Source organism: Salmo trutta, chromosome 5, assembly GCF_901001165.1.
Source record: "Salmo trutta chromosome 5, fSalTru1.1, whole genome shotgun sequence".
In the NCBI taxonomy this organism is placed as follows: Eukaryota; Metazoa; Chordata; class Actinopteri; order Salmoniformes; family Salmonidae; genus Salmo; species Salmo trutta.
The window spans coordinates 37771468-37791073 of NC_042961.1; the positions used below are offsets into that span (position 1 = coordinate 37771468).

General features: G+C 42.2%; 1 protein-coding gene across 1 annotated transcript in view; it reads right to left on the minus strand.

Moving 5' to 3' along the window:
- The window catches only part of LOC115194108 (recombining binding protein suppressor of hairless), an 86391-nt gene that overhangs the window by 27875 nt on the left and 38910 nt on the right, over positions 1-19606 (minus strand). The window contains exon 2 of the mRNA XM_029753488.1: positions 5135-5173. Within this exon, the coding sequence (XP_029609348.1) occupies positions 5135-5173 (39 nt within the window). The remainder of the gene's footprint in view (positions 1-5134; positions 5174-19606) is intronic.

Genomic DNA, 19606 nt, shown 5'->3' on the forward strand with positions numbered 1-19606 from the left:
TCCAATGGTGGCGAGCTTTACACCACTTCAGCTGACGCTTGGCATTGCGCATTGGTGATCTTAGACTTGTGTGCGGCTGCTCGGCCATGAAAACCCATTTCACAAAGCTCCCGACTAACAGTTATTGTGCTGAAGTTGTTTCCAGAGGCAGTTTGGAACTCGGTAGTGAGTTTTGCAATGAAGGACAGATGATGTTTACGCGCTACGTGCTTCAGTACTCAGCGGTTCCGTTCTGTGAACTTGCGTGGCCTACCCCTTCGTAGTTGAGCCATTGTTGTCCTAGACGTTTCCACTTCACAATAACAGCACTGACCAGGGCAGTTCTAGAAGGACAGAAATTTGACGAACTGACTTGTTGGAAAGGTGGCATGCTATGACGATGTCATGTTGAAAGTCACTGATCTCTTCAGTAAGGTCATTCTACTGCCAATGTTTGTCTACGGAGATTGCATGGCTGTGTGCTCAACTTTATACACCTGATAGCAACGGCTGTAGCTGAAATAGCCAAATTCACTAATTTGAATGGGTGTCCACTACTTTTGCATATATAGTGTATGAGGTATTTTCAAAGATATGGATACAGGTCTACTGATTTAATTAAAAACAATGGAGTAGTCAACTGCTGCTTTCTGTGTAGCAAAGCCCATGATTAACACCAGCATCACTCTTCAATCATACCTGTATTGCAGATAGTTGAGAAAACGCCTCTAAAAAGGAAGCTTGAAGCCTGTGCAAGTCAGCAGACTCTTACAAGATTCTTTAAGAATCGTTCTCTCTCTTTTCTTAACAAGTATGGACACAGAACTTAATTGAGCATCTGTTCTGTTTATTTTGACATTTTTTCATTTGAAAAATTCCCACACAATTTGTTTGATTTTCAATATATTTTTCAAGATAAATTAAGTAAATTCCCCAAAATGTTTTATATAATAAAATACATAATTTTAATAACAAACATAATTGTGGGAATTCAAATCTTGCAGTAAAATACTTTAATTTTAGTAGAAGACAGGTTAAATGTTAAAAGGTGTAATGTTCTTTTACTTAGAAAACAGTCCTGATCATATAGGCCTACAAAATATATTTAAAAAAAATATTTTTAAAAAACCACACTGAATTAATACACTGCTCAAAAAAATAAAGGGAACCCTTAAACAACAAATCTTAGATCTGAATGAAAGAAATAATCTTATTAAATACTTTTTTCTTTACATAGTTGAATGTGCTGACAACAAAATCCCACAAAAATAATCAATGGAAATCCAATTTATCAACCCATGGAGGTCTGGATTTGGAGTCACACTCAAAATTAAAGTGAAAAACCACACTACAGGCTGATCCAACTTTGATGTAATGTCCTTAAAACAAGTCAAAATGAGGCTCAGTAGTCTGTGTGGCCTCCACGTGCCTGTATGACCTCCCTACAACGCCTGGGCATGCTCCTGATGAGGTGGCGGATGGTCTCCTGAGGGATCTCCTCCCAGACCTGGACTAAAGCATCCGCCAACTCCTAGACAGTCTGTGGTGCAACGTGACGTTGGTGGATGGAGCGAGACATGATGTCCCAGATGTGCTCAATTGGATTCAGGTCTGGGGAACGGGCGGGCCAGTCCATAGCATCAATGTCTACCTCTTGCAGGAACTACTGACACTCCAGCCACATGAGGTCTAGCATTGTCTTGCATTAGGAGGAACCCAGGGCCAACCGCACCAGCATATGGTCTCACAAGGGGTCTGAGGATCTCATCTCGGTACCTAATGGCAGTCAGGCTACCTCTGGCGAGCACATGGAGGGCTGTGCGGCCCCCCAAAGAAATGCCACCCCACACCATGACTGACCCACTGCCAAACCGGTCATGCTGGAGGATGTTGCAGGCAGCAGAACGTTCTCCACGGCGTCTCCAGACCCTGTCACGTGCTCAGTGTGAACCTGCTTTCATCTGTGAAGAGCACAGGGCGCCAGTGGCGAATTTGCCACTCTTGGTGTTCTCTGGCAAATGCCAAACGTCCTGCACGGTGTTGGGCTGTAAGCACAACCCCCACCTGTGGACGTCGGGCCCTCATACCACCCTCATGGAGTCTGTTTCTGACCGTTTGAGCAGACACATGCACATTTGTGGCCTGCTGGAGGTCATTTTGCAGGGCTCTGGCAGTGCTTCTCCTGCTTGTGTCATGCACAAATAGATGTCCTAAACGACTTGCCAAAACTATAGTTTGTTAACAAGAAATTTGTGGAGTGGTTGAAAAACAAGTTTTAATGACTCCAACCTAAGTGTATGTAAACTTCCGACTTCAACTGTACCTTACTGACCTCCTCACAATCCCTCGCGCCAGGCTCCGCTCCGCTACATGGGAGACCAGGCTTTTAGCAGTGCAGCTCCCCAACACTGGAACTCCATGTCAGAACCTCACAATCCATACACATATTCAAGTCCACACTAAAACCACAGGCTAACCCAAATTCTGTCGTCTTAGCTTTTATCCTGTCTAGTTCACTTCCCTGGTTAGTTTGTTTAGTGTTCTCCATGGTTAGTCTCGTGTTTAGTGTACTTTTATATAGTAACTTCATATGTGCTTTTATTGCTTTTTATCCTGCTGATCTTCTTGTGTAGGCAAAGTGACTTTGGGTGTCGTGAAGAGTGTAAAATGCATTGTTTCTATTATCATAGAGTTCAGTACAATAGAGTACAGTAAAGTCTACTTTACTTTACAATGCAATCATTATTTTTTACTATATTGTACTTTACAGTGTTTTAGGGAAATAAATAATTTCCCTATTTGAATAGTATCACACATTTGTCAGCTATCAAGATAATTTAAATACGTGTTTATTTATTTTTTACTTATGTTTTTAACCTGAGCACTGCTGCGTGAGGGAGAGGCTGGCGCTCTATTGCTGCCGCTGCGGAGGGGGCGGTGTTGGGAGCAAGCAGACTACGTGAGAGACAGAGATGCCAAGGCAACTAGGCTACAGCCAAAAGTAGCTAACTTGTAGTAGCCACAATGATTGTTTACATGCACACTAATAATTAGATTTGATATATAACGTATTATGGCAGAAGGCTGAGTATAGCATTAGTCATGTAAACATCTTACTCTGCTTATCTTAATTGGTGTAAGGTCAGTTTTGAATTATGCATATGCCAATTAAAACACCTGGTTTTCTGAATAATCATTCAAATTATTAGGACATGTAAACAGCTTAGTCGGCGTTCCAGTGGTGTATTTGATCTGCGCATGTGCCAGCACCGGTTAGCATAAGCTTCCCTCTTATGTGCAAGTGAAGTGAGTTCCGAAAAACTGAAAGTATCCATCCTATAGTTTTCACATACAAACTTAATATATATGTCTCAACTCAGAATCAAATAGTCTTCGCAAAAATAACATGGTAGCCTGATTTCAGATGTGTCCATGTAAACAGGATTATTTGGGATATCATTCTTCTTGCATAGAGTGTAAACGTTTGAAACAAACTATTATATTAACTTCACTATCCAGAATAATCGCATTATTGTGTGCATGCAACATGTTTCTGTTCCTGTTTCTCACCCAACCCCATTCAAATAAAACAACCCCCTACCTCTGTTGGTTGCTTGTTGTATCCTACTCGTTCTCATATTGCTAACTTTTAATTTGGTAAATTTTATTCCATCTTGCGTTTACTACACATTGAGCCTCTTTGCCGCTTTTATTGACCAACATAAAGAACAAGCTACACACGTGATGGCTACTTATTTTGAGGCGCACCGTGCACGTCATGAAAATTACATTAAAAAGTTGGTTGTTTTATTAAAATAATTTGAAATGTCATGGTATATCTTTATAGGTAACAATGTCACATGGATATTTTAAATTAATTTAGAAAAAGCCTTTTCATTGTTAAAATAGGCATATCTTTTTATTTGAATACTAATGTCCGTTCGGATATTTGAATAACACATCCCTACTGTGCTTCACTGTACTGTACTGTTCTGTCCAAACTTGTGAAACATAGACGTTTATTATTGGTTCAGATTTGGTCCGGTCACCAATCGTGAACGTCTATGCTTTGACCAATTCAAGGCCGGTCCGGACCAAAGATCTACATCTGTGGATGTTGAAATCTAGGCTAGGGCGGACTGCCCAAATTTCAAATACTTTTCAACGTCCATGGATGTCCGGTGTCAGTCGGTGCTCAGTGGGCGAGGATGCTGATTACAGTAAATGGAAAGAGAGTGGGCTAATGGGTAGCTGTCAGTAAGAGCCGGGAGAGGTAATATTAACTGGAGAGAGAGAGAGGATGTCCAGACTGTTTACACTCTCTCACTTTGACCACTAGACAAGAGAAATAATAAAACAGTATGCCAGTAGAAGGGAGGACAGTAGCAGGTGACCTAACTGTGGTTTGTGACTACTATGATTTTCCATTTGTAGCCAATTCAATTACAGTAATTCTGTCACAGATTTTTTTCTGTATTTCTGTTACCAATTTGGTAACAGAATGACGAGTTTGAATCACTTAATAATTCCTAAGCATAAATGTATATCAGTAAAAACACTAATTGGTAGGTCTACCTTTACTTGTAACTTTGGTGAACTTTCATTATCCTGTCTCTTCATGAGGGAGAGAAATTAGAAAATATCTTAAAGATACGTTGGTTTTTGGTAACAGAATTACAAGGCAACGTTGGTTTTTGGTAACAGAATTACAAGGCAATGTTTTTTTTTAACTCGCAGAAGACAAATTTATCTAAAACTAAATATAAGTGTTGATATTAGTTGGCAAGGGTCTTTACTTCAAAATTATTGTGTTTTGATGCATTTCTAATACCTTAAGACTTTTTCTTGGTAGATGTTTTCTAAGACCCCTTTCCCATCTGTTTGATCGGAAATCAAAGCCATCACTTTTGCCTAATTTTTAAGATGGAAAATGGTTGAGAAATGTATAACCTTATATAACCTTTATGTCATTTGACACCCAATTCGATATGCTCCTATGAACTTCATGTTTGTGCTCAAGGGTCCTTTTACATGGAAATGATCCATAGCTCATAGGCCAAGCTCATAGTAATTTATCTGAAGATTTATCTGAAGACGGGAAATGGAGGTGGGGAGTGTGTGTGAAGTGTGTGTATGAGTATGTGTGCTCACTCACCTTGTTAAGCGCTGTGGTTGAGGGCGCTCCTCAAACTTCCTGCAAGCAGAGAAACGAGAGAACAAAGTAAGCCAGTTATCAACCTCTAAACACACACAGCGTAAACATTCGCACACAAACACACACCAGCCAAGTACTGTCTCATGATATTGAGTAGTTTCACGATGCCACGTCGGGGAGAAAAAATAAATAAATCAGTGGCCTAGTGTCCTGTTCATCCGGTTCCCCGGACGCTTGTTCCTGTTTTCTGTGCTACCCAAAAACCTGTCACTGAAATTCACACTTCTACTCAATACAACACATTGAATTTTACTTCACACTGTTCAGTGTATACTGTAATAGAACACTACAGAGGAGTATTTTGGTTATCATTATTGTTTTTATCTGATTGGGTGGGCCTGGTAGTGCCTGGCTCCCAAGTTGGTGTGCCTGTGTCCACCCAGGCCCACCCCTGGAACAACGTTGTTTGTTATCAAACTAATATATATCCAGGATTACCTTTAAAATGGCCCTCAACATGGTTTGTAAAATGATATAAAAAGGCATCTCTGGTAATATGGGTCATATTTTCTTAACTGTTTAGGCTAGAGACAAGACACTTTCTTTGCTGTAAAGCAGGCATGTCTATTTTCCCTCTCTGACACTCAGAGGCTGTATGACAGTGAACTTGAAAAGTCTTCTCAAACTGGCCTGTGCTCTTGGTTATAACAGGCGATGCTCCAATGTAACAAATGTACAAATCTAACAACAGAAGACTCATCAGGGTCTGCATCCCCCGCATGCCATCATTGATAAATTCTATATTTTTTAAACTGATGTAGGAATAGTTGCGCATGAAGAGCGGACGGAAAGAAGCAGGTGAGTGAGGCCTGGTAAGGGATGCGGCTGGCTGATTACAGCTGCCACACGTGATATGCGCATGAACGTGAAGTGGATTTTAAAGGACCTGCAAATACAAGAGACTAATGGCTGTTGCTTAAATTCAACTGAATTTATAAACCAAACTGCCCTTTATTTGGTATGAGCCAGCAGGATCTTTACATCAGTAGGACTGAAAATGTTGGTAGTATCATATGAAACGGTAATACGGTATTCTAAAATGTTGGTATCATAAGTATCATGAATTTTTGGTACCATGATATTACCGTGGAACTGGTATACCGTGCAACACTACACAGTCTACACACAAACAAAGAGACACATGTCTCAGGTAGGAGATGAGAAAGAACACCTGGTTACACACACACAAGAGAGGCTGAGTGTTTGAGGCAGCTGCTGTCCTAGTGGCCTTGGCAGTGAGACCATGTGACACAGTGTCCAAACACGGGCAGGTGGCGAGGAGGGACGCCTTATCACCAGAGAGCGAGAGCGAGAGAGAGAGAGAGCGCGTCACTAAATCAGGCGTTTCAACTCATTCACAGTTCACACCAAGGCCTATTCACACAACTCCCCATCCACCACGTAGCCTAGCTACAAACAAAACATGTTCTTTGTCATGAAAACAGTCTCCTCATGCCAGCACATGGGCCTAGTCATATCTGAAAACATGAGACGCAAAACATTTGACGTAAGTCATCTCTGAAAACCACCTTTTATGAGTGACGACACAGCTATAGTCATACCGGAAAAAGAGACCTATTTCCTTTACAACAATGACATAATGGAAAACACAACATCACATTCCCACCAAGACCCCTTTTTCTTGTCAAGCTACTGGGCGTCACAGGGGGAAAACTTGAGGTAAAAATAAGTGTTAGTGGTGTGATGCTCTAACCTGCACCCCAAGGACAACTTGTTCCCCTTAACACACCCCACAGACAGACAGACAGGCAACCTTGAAGCATGGAGAAGCGCGTGCACAAACGTACACACACAGAGAGAGAGAGAAAGGCCCAGGGGGAGTTGTGATGGGAGCAGCGAGGAGGCTAAAATAGAAAAATCAATGCCTACAGAGCTCCCCCTTCCATCTCTCTCCTCCGCATACTGTAAGACCCTGCTCTGGGACTGGTCTTAGCACACTGGCTGCTTGAGAAACACACTCACGCTGTGTGTGTGTGTGTGTGTGTGTGTGTGTGTGTGTGTGTGTGTGTGTGTGTGAGAGAGAGCGTGTGTGTGTGTGTGTGTGTGTGTGTGTTGGGCTTCCTGAGGTGTGAGAGGATGTCACAGTCATGCTTTGGGTGGAGTATTTGATTTGACATACACACAGCTTTCACCTCAAATACAATATTTTCTCACACACACACACACACACACACTCACACTCACACACACACACACACACACACACACACACACACACACACACACACACACACACACACACACACACACACACACAGTGAGAGGTATCAATTTTGGTACTTGGTTGTTTGATATCATAGGCTCTGTGTTATGCAAGGCACAACCTTAGCACATCAGCGTACCAACGTCAGTTTCTGACTGTTACATGCATACAGAGAGAGTAAAACCACTTTTTTTTAAGAGAGAGGGGAGAGAGAAATAGGGAGTAATGAGTGAAAACAAGACAGAAAAAGTAAAGAAAGCTGGAGGGAGGAAGGTAGAGGGGGAAAGGGATCCAGTCAAAGTAGCTAAAGAAAGAGGCGGATAAACGGAGGGAGTGACAAGAGAAAGAGAGATGGAGAAAGAGAGGGGGGGATTGTGTAAGTGGAATAATTATAGAGGAGGCAGATCAATAAGGTTCCCACAGTGAAACGCTGATGCCTCACTGGGTAATGGATTCCAGGCAGGCAGCGCTCTTCTCTTCCCCCCCTCAATCCTCTCCTTCTTTCCTTTCTCCTCCCCTCAGTCCTGGGATCACACTGTCTTACCATCCGAAAGAGAAGAGAGGTAAGAGAGGAGGGGGGAACACATTCTATACAGACTATATACACTGAGTGTACAAAACATGCTTTTTTCCATGACAGACTGGCCAGGTGAAAGCTATGATCCCTTATTGATGTCACCTGTTAAATCAGTGTAGAAGGAAGGAGACAGGTTAACCTCTTGGCGTTCCCCTAGGATAGGGGGCGCTACAGCGATTTTTGAAAAAAATGTGTGCCCATTTTAAACGGCCTCCTACTCAAACTCAGAAGCTAGGATATGCATATAATTAATACTTATGGATAGAAAGCACCCTAAAGTTTCTAAAACTGTTTGAATGGTGTCTGTGAGTATAACAGAACTCATATGGCAGTCAAAACCCCGAGACCGATCGTAACAGGATGTGGAATTCTGAATTGTGGACTCAACTTCACATCTTTGCCTGTAATTCACACAGTGAGCAATGGTTCATTGAGCACTTCCTATTGTTTCCACTAGATGTCCCCAGTCTTTACAAAGTGGTTTGAGTCTCCTACTGTTAAAACTGAATGAATGAGACGCTGTTGAAATTGGTCACATGAGGAGGGCCATCACCATTATGACGCCGGCGGCCCTGGCTACCCTCCCCTTTCGAAACGTTTTGAAACACAATGCAATCGTCCCCCTCGAATCTTATTGGCTCTCTTGTTGAAAAAGGCCCTGAAGATTTATGTTATACAACGTTTGAACGAACCTAAATGGGAAAAAAATGCATTTTCTCGAAATAGCTGTCCCGCGGCCGACGGAGCATTTGGATCAGCCTTCAGACGCGCTAACAAGAACAAGCTCTTGGAACATAAAGGAGTAATTTTTTCGAACGAAAATACATTTGTTGTGGACCTGGGATTCCTGGAAGTGCTTTCTGATGAAGACAACCAAAGGTAAGGGATTATTGACAATAGTATACAAGACTAGATGTGATATGCGATTGTTCCAAGATGGCGCAGACCTATATTTACTAGGTAATTTTCTGAGTATCGCATCCCCTTTTATCGCAAAGTGTGATTACCCAGTAAAGTTATTTTTAAATCTGGCATTACAGGTGCTTTCAAGAGATATTCATCTATAAATCTTAGAATGACAATATTACATTTTAAAAATGTTTTCGAATAGTAATTTAGTAAATTGTAGCACTGTTTCACCGGATGCATTTGAGGGAAAATAGTTAGTCAACGTTACGTGCCGATGTAAAATGCTGTTTTTATATATAAATATGAACTTTATCGAACAAAAGAATGCATGCATTGTGTAACATGATGTCCTCGGTGTGTCATCTGATGAAGTTTGTAAAAGGTTAGTGCTGCATTTAGCTGTTTTTTTGGTTATTTGTGATGCATGTGGTTGGTCGGAAAATGGCTATGTGGCTACTTTTACGATATACTCCTCTAACATAATCTAATGTTTTGCTTTTGCTGTAAAGCCTTTTTGAAATCGGACAACGTGGTTCGATTCAGGAGAGGTGTATCTATAAAACGATATAATTTGAAAAAAAAATTTGAAAAAAAAAAATATATTAAATTTTGTTATGCTAATGGCGATAGGATTTTTCGCTGGAAGTCCGTCCGGAGGCCGCACAGGGGTTAAAGAAGGATTTTTAAGCCTTGAGACAACTGAGACATTGATTGTACATGTGTGTCATTCAGAGAGTGAATGGGCAAGAGAAAAGATTTAAGTGTCTTTGAACGATGTAAGGTAGTAGGTGCCAGGCGCACCGGTTTGAGTCTGTCAAAAACTGCAACGCTGCTGGGTTTTTCACACTCAACAGTTTCCCTTCTGCATCAAGAATGGTCCACCTCCCAAAGAACATCCAGCCAACTTGACACAACTGTGGGAAGCATTGGAGTCAACATGAGCCAGCATCCCTGTGGAACACTTTCAACACCTTGTAAAGTCCATGCCCCTACGAATTAAGACTGTTCTGAGGGCAAAAGGTGGTGCAACTCAATATTAGGAAGTTGTTCCCAATGTTTTGTACACTCAATGTATAAAAGGGAGGAGATATTTGCAAGAGAGATATTTGAAAGAAGAGAGAAGAAAGGAGGTAGATAGACAGAACACAAGCGGGAGAGGGATAGAAAAGGAGAAAGAACCTGGCAAAGACCTGCTGCTGGCTTGGTCAATAACATGGTCAAAACACTAAGGCCAGACTGTGCAACAATCCTCACCACAAAAACACTACATATCACCATATACCATCATGCTCAGGCCAGCTACTGGTGTTAGCACTGTAGATATCACACACACACACACACACACACACTTTCCAACAAGGGTAAGTCAATATCAGGCAATGAGATTATATAACTTCATAATAAAGCTCTAGGATATTTTTAGAGTATGAATCAATTATCAACTTCTGAAGTACAACATTGATTTGAAAAACACAAAAAGGGAAACACAGTCAAAAACGCACAGAAAAAGTGAATATCAAACGTGGTAGAGATTTCAGATTTGTTTAAGAGGCATCACTACAGACCCTGGTTCGATCCCGGGCTGTATCACAACCGGCCGTGATCGGGAGTCCCAAAGGGTGGCGCACAATTGTCCCAGCATCGTCCAGGTTAGGGGATGGTTTGGCCGGGGTAGGTCATGATTGTAAAATAAGAATTTGTTCTTAACTGACTTGCCTAGTTAAATAAAGGTTAAATAAAACATAAAAGTTATGTCTGAGGAGTGGAGTGGCAAAAGAGATATCTACTTTTCAATTCACATTACATCCTTGCCTTACTTTTCGTTGTAGCTGGCAACGCGACATTATTGATCTGCAGCTAAAATTGACTGTAAATATCACAGTAGCCACAAAGCAGTAAGTACAAACGATTTAACAATCCAAGCAACCTTTCTTCTAAAACATGTTACAATATTGAATAATGCAACCAAATCATATTAAACGCTTGAGTAATGCAACAATCCACCAGCATTGCAGACAATTAAAGGATTCATTTTTTCTTCTGTACACATTAAATTAGCTGACAATACACAGCTAACTCCTACTTACTAGCTAGCTAGCAAGCAAAGAACATGCTTCATGATCAAGTACTGTTAACATATCAATAATGAATGTTTACACCTCCCATATGAATATAAAAGTACAGTAACATTACCATACAGTGTCATTCATATTATAAAATAGGCTACAGAGCTAGCTAAACAAAATAAACGTGCTGGCTCTAGCGGAATGCTGACGTTTAGCTAAACCATAGCTAGATAGGAGCTCATACGCTTACACTAGCTACCATATTAAAGTGACCTTCTAATAAACCAGGATTAATATTTATCAATATAATGGAAGTCATAATACGAGGTAAAAGCAAATTGTGACTGAAAACTTTGATAATTCCCTGGAAAGGTGCTTCTTGCCTGGACCTCAGTGGTTCAGTGCTGTCAAGCTAAAAATATATATACACTTGAGATTTAAAGCTACGGTGACAATTTCAAAATGTAACAGGCTGTTACTACAATTTTAGGCAAAAATTCAATAAAACAAGTCGAAAAAAATAAGCAAAATGTATGTACATTACAAAAACATTGCTATGCTATTAAAACATTTACTGTAAGAGTGTTGGCTCAACGAGACATTCTGTTTACACTGCCCTGCTTAGATGGGGTCAACTGTCGGGCGAGTGTCATGTGCGACCTCCGGAGGTAGGGGTCGAGACGTGACAAAGGTCCCCTTTTGGCGCCGACAAAGATGGTCGCCTCGCTTAGAGTCCTTAGGAAATATGCAGTATTTTCTTTTTTATGTATTATTTCTTGGCGACGTCAACTTGCCAACATAACGACGAGGAATACGACTATCCCGAAGCGGATCCTTTGTTCGGACCACCACCCAGGACATTGGATCTAATCCCAAAAGCAGATCCAGGAGTTAGACGGAGCGGCCTCCTGGTCAGACTTCGTAGGCGTGCACACCACCCACCTTTTCCGAGTATACTACTCGCCAATGTCCAGTCTCCAGACAACAAGGTGGGCAAAATTAGGGCAAGGGTTGCCTTCCAGAGAGACATCAGAGATTGTAACATTCTCTGTTTCACGGAAACATGGCTCTCTCGGGATATGTTGTCAGAGTTGGTACAGCCACCAGGTTTCTTCATGAGTTGCGCTAACAGAAACAAACATCTATCTGGTAAGAAGAAGGGTGGGGGTGTATGCTTCATGATTAACGACTCATGTTGTAATCCTTACAGCATACAGGAACTCAAGTCCTTCTGCTCACCCGAACTAGAATTCCTCACTATCAAATGCCGACTTCAAGATTATTTTGATCACACACACTGGTATATGTTCCGGGAAGCCTCAGAGAATAACATAAGATTTATACGCTGACTCGATGAGTGAGTTTATAAGGAAGTGCATTGGAGATGTTGTACCCACTGTGCCTTTAAAACCTACTCTAACCAGAAGCCATGGATAGTTGGGGGCATTCGCATAAAACTGAAAGCGCGAACCACCGCATTCAATCATGGAAAGATGTCTGGAAATATAGCCGAATATAAACAGTGTAGTTATTCCCTCCGCAAGGCAATCAAACAAGCAAAGTGTTGGTATAGGGACAAAGTGGAGTCGTAATTCAATGGCTCAGACATGTGGCAGGGTCTACAGGCAATTACGGAAAACAAAAAGAAAACCAGCCACGTCACGGACACCGACGTCTTGCTTCCAGAGAAACTAAACACCTTCTTTGCACCCTTTGAGGATAATACAGTGCCACAGACGCGGCCCGCTACCAAGGACTGCGGGCCCCCCCTCTCCCTCTCCGTGGCCGACGTGAGTAGTCACTTTAAATAATGGCACTTTAATCATGTTTACATACCTTACATTACTCATCTCATATACTGTATTTTATACCATCTATTGCATCTTGCCTATGCTGCTCGGCCATCGCTCATCCATATATTTATATGTACATATTCCTATTCCATCCCTTTACATTTGTATATATAAAGTAGTTGTTGTGGAACTGTTAGATTACTTGTTAGATATTACTGAACTGTCGAAACAAGAAGCACAAGCATTTTGCTACACTCGCATTAACATCTGCTAACCATGTGTATGTGACCAATAAAATTTGATTTGAAGTTCGCAAGTGATTTGAAGTTCGCATTGCAGAATATGTGTAGCCGAGGGTACTATTAGAGATGGTGTCTTTGGCCGTCACACTTGAGTGCTAAGTGTTAAAACTGACTTCCACTAACGTCATGTCACACATCTATGTGCTGACTCCAAAGTGCAAACACACACACATAACAATACAGGTGCACATATGCACACACCAGAACTGGGCAGAAAATAGTTGCATTTTGTACATTTTTTTTAAAAGACCAACTTATTAAATCCTTGAGGTAGTCTAATATAGTTTATATCGAGTTAACTAAAAGGCAACTATTTTCTTTTCTATCCAAATACAGGCCTAAGAAAGTATTTTAAATACCTCTCAGAAAACCAAAGAATATTTGAATATGCAAGAAATTTGAAAACAAATAAATATTTATTTGATAGCTGCGAAATATTTGATGAACAACCAAAAACTACAAAAAAAAAGTTAGTTGATTTAGTCTAAATAAACTATATAAACACAAACGTAGGTGGACAGCCCTTCAAATTAGTGGATTTCGCCATTTCAGCCACACCTGCTGCTGACAGGTGTATAAAGTCGAGCACACAGCCATGCAATCTGCAAAGACAAACAATGGCCTTACTGAAGAGCTGTAACTTCCAACGTGGCACTGTCATATTTGAGCTGCCGCGGACAACTGTAAGTGCTGTTATTGTGAAGTGGAAATGTTTAGGAGCAACAACGGCTCAACTGCGAAGTGGTAGGCCACACAAGCTCACAGAAGAGTACCGCTGAGTGTTGAAGGACAGACGAACTCACAGAACGGGGTCGTTTGTCCTTGATTGCGACTCTCACTACTAGGGTTGCACATTTTGGGGAATATTTTCCGCGGGAATATATGCAAATTAATATTAATACCATTTAAATGTACATGTTTTTGGATATATTTACCATAACACATGGAGACAGAAACAGAAACCTTATCATAAATAGACATAATTGCAAATGATTAAATCCGTCCAATAGACATTTAAAAAATAAAAATAAAAAAAATTACGAATTGAACTTTAATTTAAATGAGTTGACTCTTCACATGGGATGGTTTCACTGAACAACAAAAGAAAGGGAATAAACTAAAGCTTTGGTTGTCTCCCTCTCAGGCTTCCATGTCTTCTCCCTGGACCTCCTCAATGTCCACCTCTTGAACATCAGACTCTAAGGCCTCATCTTCACTGTGACTTTCCAGCCTTGTTGAGAATGGCTCGTTGTCAGGCTCAAAAATCCCAAAACTTTCCCGGATGGCACCAATTTTTCAACCCTTGTATTGGTCAGCCTGTTGTGTGTGTTCCCAAACAAGGACTAGTTGCGCTCTGAGGCGGCTGATATTGGTGGGATTTGGAGGATGATGGAGGCAACAGGGGAAAGAGCCTCAGATCCACAAAGTCCCTTCCAGCAGGTGGCTGATGAAATATGTTGGCATGACTGCCATATTGCATGTTCATCCCAAAGCCCTTGCTTGGAAGTGTACTTCGCCAGACTGCCAAGAACCTTGCCCTCATCCGAGCCAAGGTGGCAAGACACGGTAGTGATGACACCATAAACCTTGTTGATCTCTGCACCAGACAGGATGCTCTTGCCAGCATATTTGGGGTCCAAAAAGGATGCTGCGGCGTGTATGGGCTTAAGGCAGAAGTTTTCACGCTTTTTGATGCATTTCAGAACTGCAGTTTCCTCTGCTTGGGCAGTACGGATTTCTTCTCTTACATCTGCAAGCAGAGACTGAACATCAGACAGGATGGCATAGTCTCCCTCAATCCGTGCAATGGCTACTGCTATAGGTTTCAGGATGCTTACCACTCTCACCCAAAATACATCATCCAGGAGGATCATCTTGATGGGGCTGTCCATTTCGGCATACTGTGATATGGCCATTTCTTGGAGAGAATCCTTCCCCTCCAGAAGATTGTCAAACATGATGACAACACCACCCCAATGTGTGTTGCTGGGCAGCTTCAATGTGGTGCTCTTATTCTTGTCACTTTGCTTGGCGAGGTAGATTGCTGCTATAACTTGATGACCCTTCACATACCTAACCATTTCCTTGGCTCTCTTGTAGAGTATATCCATTGTTTTCAGTGCCATGATGTCCTTGAGGAGCAGATGTAATGCATGAGCAGCACAGCCAATGGGTGTGATGTGAGGGTAGGACTCATCCACTTAAGACAAAGCAGCATTCATGTTCGCAGCATTGTCTGTCACCAGTGCAAATACCTTCTGTGGTCCAAGGTCATTGATGACTGCCTTCAGCCCATTTGCAATGTAGAGACCGGTGTGGCTGTTGTCCTTGTGTCTGTGCTCTTGTAGAAAACTGGTTGGGGGGTGGAGATGTAGTTAATTATTCCTTGCCCACGAACATTCGACCACACACCAGAGATGATGGCAATACAGTCTGCTTTCTCTATGATTTGCTTGACCTTCACTTGAACTCTGTTGAACTCTGCATCCAGCAAATTAGTAGATAAAGCATGTCTGGTTGGAGGGGTGTATGCTGGGCGAAGAACATTCAGAAATCTCTTCCAATACACATTGCCTGTGAGCATCAGAGGTGAACCAGTTGCATACACAGCTCGAGCAAGACATTCATCAGCATTTCTCTGACTACGTTCCTCCAATGAGTCAACAAAACTTCTGATTCCAGTAGGACCATGAGCTGTTGCTATCGATAAGGTGTCTGATTCATAATTTTCACCTCGAATAGAAGTAGAGGGACTTTTGTCAGAGGTTGCTTGTTGTGAGCACTGAGGGAACTTTATGCACTTGGCCAGATGATTCTGCATCTTTGTTGCATTCTTCACATATGATTTGGCAGAGTATTTGCAAATGTACACAGCGTTTCCTTCCACATTAGCTGCAGGGAAATGTCTCCACACATCAGATAGTGCCCGTGGCATTTTCCTGTAAAGATTCTTTTTTTTTTTAAATAACTAATACAATTCCATGTACAGATAAAGAGTTAAGCAGTTAGATTAAACAACTCCTTTGTTAGATAAATGTTTTAAAATGAAACATGTATGGAAACAGGTGAATTAACACTCCTCAGTTAGCAGGCTCAAGCAAGCTAAAACCAAAATGGTAACAAAAACTAACTAGCAGAAATTGTTTTTTCAAGTTAGAAATTATTTAAACATTTTGCTGTAGGCTACTATTTATTATTTAACAAAAACTCATGTATGTCATAAAATATACTGCTCAAAAAAATAAAGGGAACACTTAAACAACACAATGTAACTCCAAGTCAATCACACTTCTGTGAAATCAAACTGTCCACTTAGGAAGCAACACTGATTGACAATACATTTCACATGCTGTTGTGCAAATGCAATAGACAACAGGTGGAAATTATAGGCAATTAGCAAGACACCCCCAATAAAGAAGTGGTTCTGCAGGTGGTAACCACAGACCACTTCTCAGTTCCTATGCTTCCTGGCTGATGTTTTGGTCACTTTTGAATGCTGGCGGTGCTTTCACTCTAGTGGTAGCATGAGACGGAGTCTACAACCCACACAAGTGGCTCAGGTAGTGCAGCTCATCCAGGATGGCACATCAATGCAAGCTGTGGCAAGAAGGTTTGCTGTCTGTCAGCGTAGTGTCCAGAGCATGGAGGCGCTACCAGGAGACAGGCCAGTATATCAGGAGACGTGGAGGAGGCCGTAGGAGGGCAACAACCCAGCAGCAGGACCGCTACCTTCACCTTTGTGCAAGGAGGAGCACTGCCAGAGCCCTGCAAAATGACCTCCAGCAGGCCACAAATGTGCATGTGTCTGCTCAAACGGTCAGAAACAGACTCCATAAGGCTGGTATGAGGGCCCGACGTCCACAGGTGGGGGTTGTGCTTACAGCCCAACACCGTGCAGGACGTTTGGCATTTGACAGAGAACACCAAGATTGGCAAATTCGCCACTGGTGCCCTGTGCTCTTCACAGATGAAAGCAGGTTCACACTGAGCACGTGACAGACGTGACAGAGTCTGGAGATGCCGTGGAGAACGTTCTGCTGCCTGCAACATCCTCCAGCATGACCGGTTTGGCGGTGGGTCAGTCATGGTGTGGGGTGGCATTTCTTTGGGGGGCCGCACAGCCCTCCATGTGCTCGCCAGAGGTAGCCTGACTGCCATTAGGTACCGAGATGAGATCCTCAGACCCCTTGTGAGACCATATGCTGGTGCGGTTGGCCCTGGGTTCCTCCTTAATGCAAGACAATGCTAGACCTCATGTGGCTGGAGTGTGTCAGCAGTTCCTGCAAGAGGAAGGCATTGATGCTATGGACTGGCCCGCCCGTTCCCCAGACCTGAATCCAATTGAGCACATCTGGGACATCATGTCTCGCTCCATCCACCAACGCCACGTTGCACCACAGACTGTCCAGGAGTTGGCGGATGCTTTAGTCCAGGTCTGGGAGGAGATCCCTCAGGAGACCATCCGCCACTTCATCAGGAGCATGCCCGGGCGTTGTAGGGAGGTCATTCAGGCACGTGGAGGCCACACACACTACTGAGCCTCATTTGACTTGTTTTAAGGACATTACATCAAAGTTGGATCAGCCAGTAGTGTGGTTTTCAACTTTAATTTTGAGTGTGACTCCAAATCTAGGCCTCCATGGGTTGATAAATTGGATTTCCATTGATTATTTTTGTGTGATTTTGTTGTCAGCACATTCAACTATGTAAAGATAAAAGTATTTAATAAGATTATTTCATTCATTCAGATCTAGGATGTGTTATTTTAGTGTTCCCTTTATTTTTTTGAGCAGTGTATATTCACCCCACCCAGTATTGTAATCAAAACTTAGCAGAAAACATGTAGTCCTTGGCTCAGACAGTGTAGTAGTGTGTGCTCAATAGCATCTCATTAGTGTGCAACATCTTGAGAATCAGCTGTACAAGTGATGGAAGAGTGCACTGCACATGTGATGGAAGAACGCACTGTGCATGCAAAGGGTTGCAATTCCATTGAATTGGGGCAGTTTAACCAAAATATGCCACAAGATCTAGAATTGCCTTGTGTATCCCACAAAACAGGTTCACTGTTATAAGATAACCTTTTTGGTGAATTTAAGCAAAATTCCCCAAATTCCGGGGCTTAACTTCCCATGGAAAATTTCCAGAAAAATTCTTGAAATTTATCGTAAAGTTTCCAACCCTTTGCAATCCTACTCACTACTGAGTTCCAAACTGCCACTGGAAGCAATGTCAGCAAGAGAACTGTTCGTCGGGAACTTTATGAAATGGGTTTTCATGGCCGAGCAGCCGCACCCAAGCCTAAAATTACCATGCAATGTCAAGCGTCGGCTAGAGTGGTGTAAAGCTCGCTGCCACTGGACTCTGGAGCAGTGGAAACGCGTTCTCTGGAGTGATGAATCACGCTTCACCATATAGCAGTCCGATGGACAAAGCTGGGTTTGGCGGATGCAATCGTAACGCAACAGCAAATAATGACATTCTGGACGACTCTGTGCTTCCAACTTTGTGGCAACAGTTTGGGGAAGGCCCTTTCCTGTTTCAGCATGACAATGCCCCCTTGCACAAAGTGAGGTCCATACTGAAATGGTTTGTCGAGATTGGTGTGGAAGAACTTGACTGGCCTGCACAGAGCCCCGACCTCAACTCCATCCAACAACTTTGGGATGAATTGGAACGCCGACTGCAAGCCAGGCCTAATTGCCCAACATCAGTGCCAGACCTCACTATGCTTGTGGCTAAATGGAAGCAAGTCCCTGCTGCAATGTTCCAACATCTAGTGGAAATCCTTTGCAGAAGAGTGGGGACCAACTCCATATTAATGGCCATGATTTTGGAATGAGATGTTCGACGAGCAGGTGTCCACATACTTTTGGTCATGCAGTGTAAATGATCACAAGCACATGGTCTGAGAGGTCTCTTAGATATTAATCTTAATATAGCCTACAGCAGGGTTATTCAACTTTTACCCTACGAGGTCCAGAGCCTGCTGGTTTCCTGTTCTAGATGATACTTAATTGCACCCACCTGGTGTCTCAGGTCAAAATCAGTCGGTGATTAGAGGGAACAATGGAAGAAAAAAAAGCAGTGGAACTGGCTTCAAGGTCTAGAGTTGAGTTCGAGGGGCCTATAGCCTAAAATGAAATACATGAGGGACATGGAATCACCTCAACATTGGAGTAGAGCACGTTTGTAGCTTCAAAATTACTTACAAATATATTTTCATAATGAGACAAGGTAATACAGTAACTGTAATAAAACTGTAATTACTTTTAGAGCAACATTTTATCATGTTGTTACATAATACTGAGCTGAGTTTTTGTAACTACTGTACACGAGGAACAGTAACTGTTCCTTATTCCACTTATCTAATAACTCCATTGTTATGCAATTATAAAGCCATTTCCAAAGTCCTATGTTGCTACACATGTATAAGAACTTGTTGCCAAATGTTAACATATTCAAAAAGGCACTCGCACATCTGAGCCATCTTTGTTGCAGGGGCAATGAAATAACATGAAAGAAAAGAGAAACCCGCACA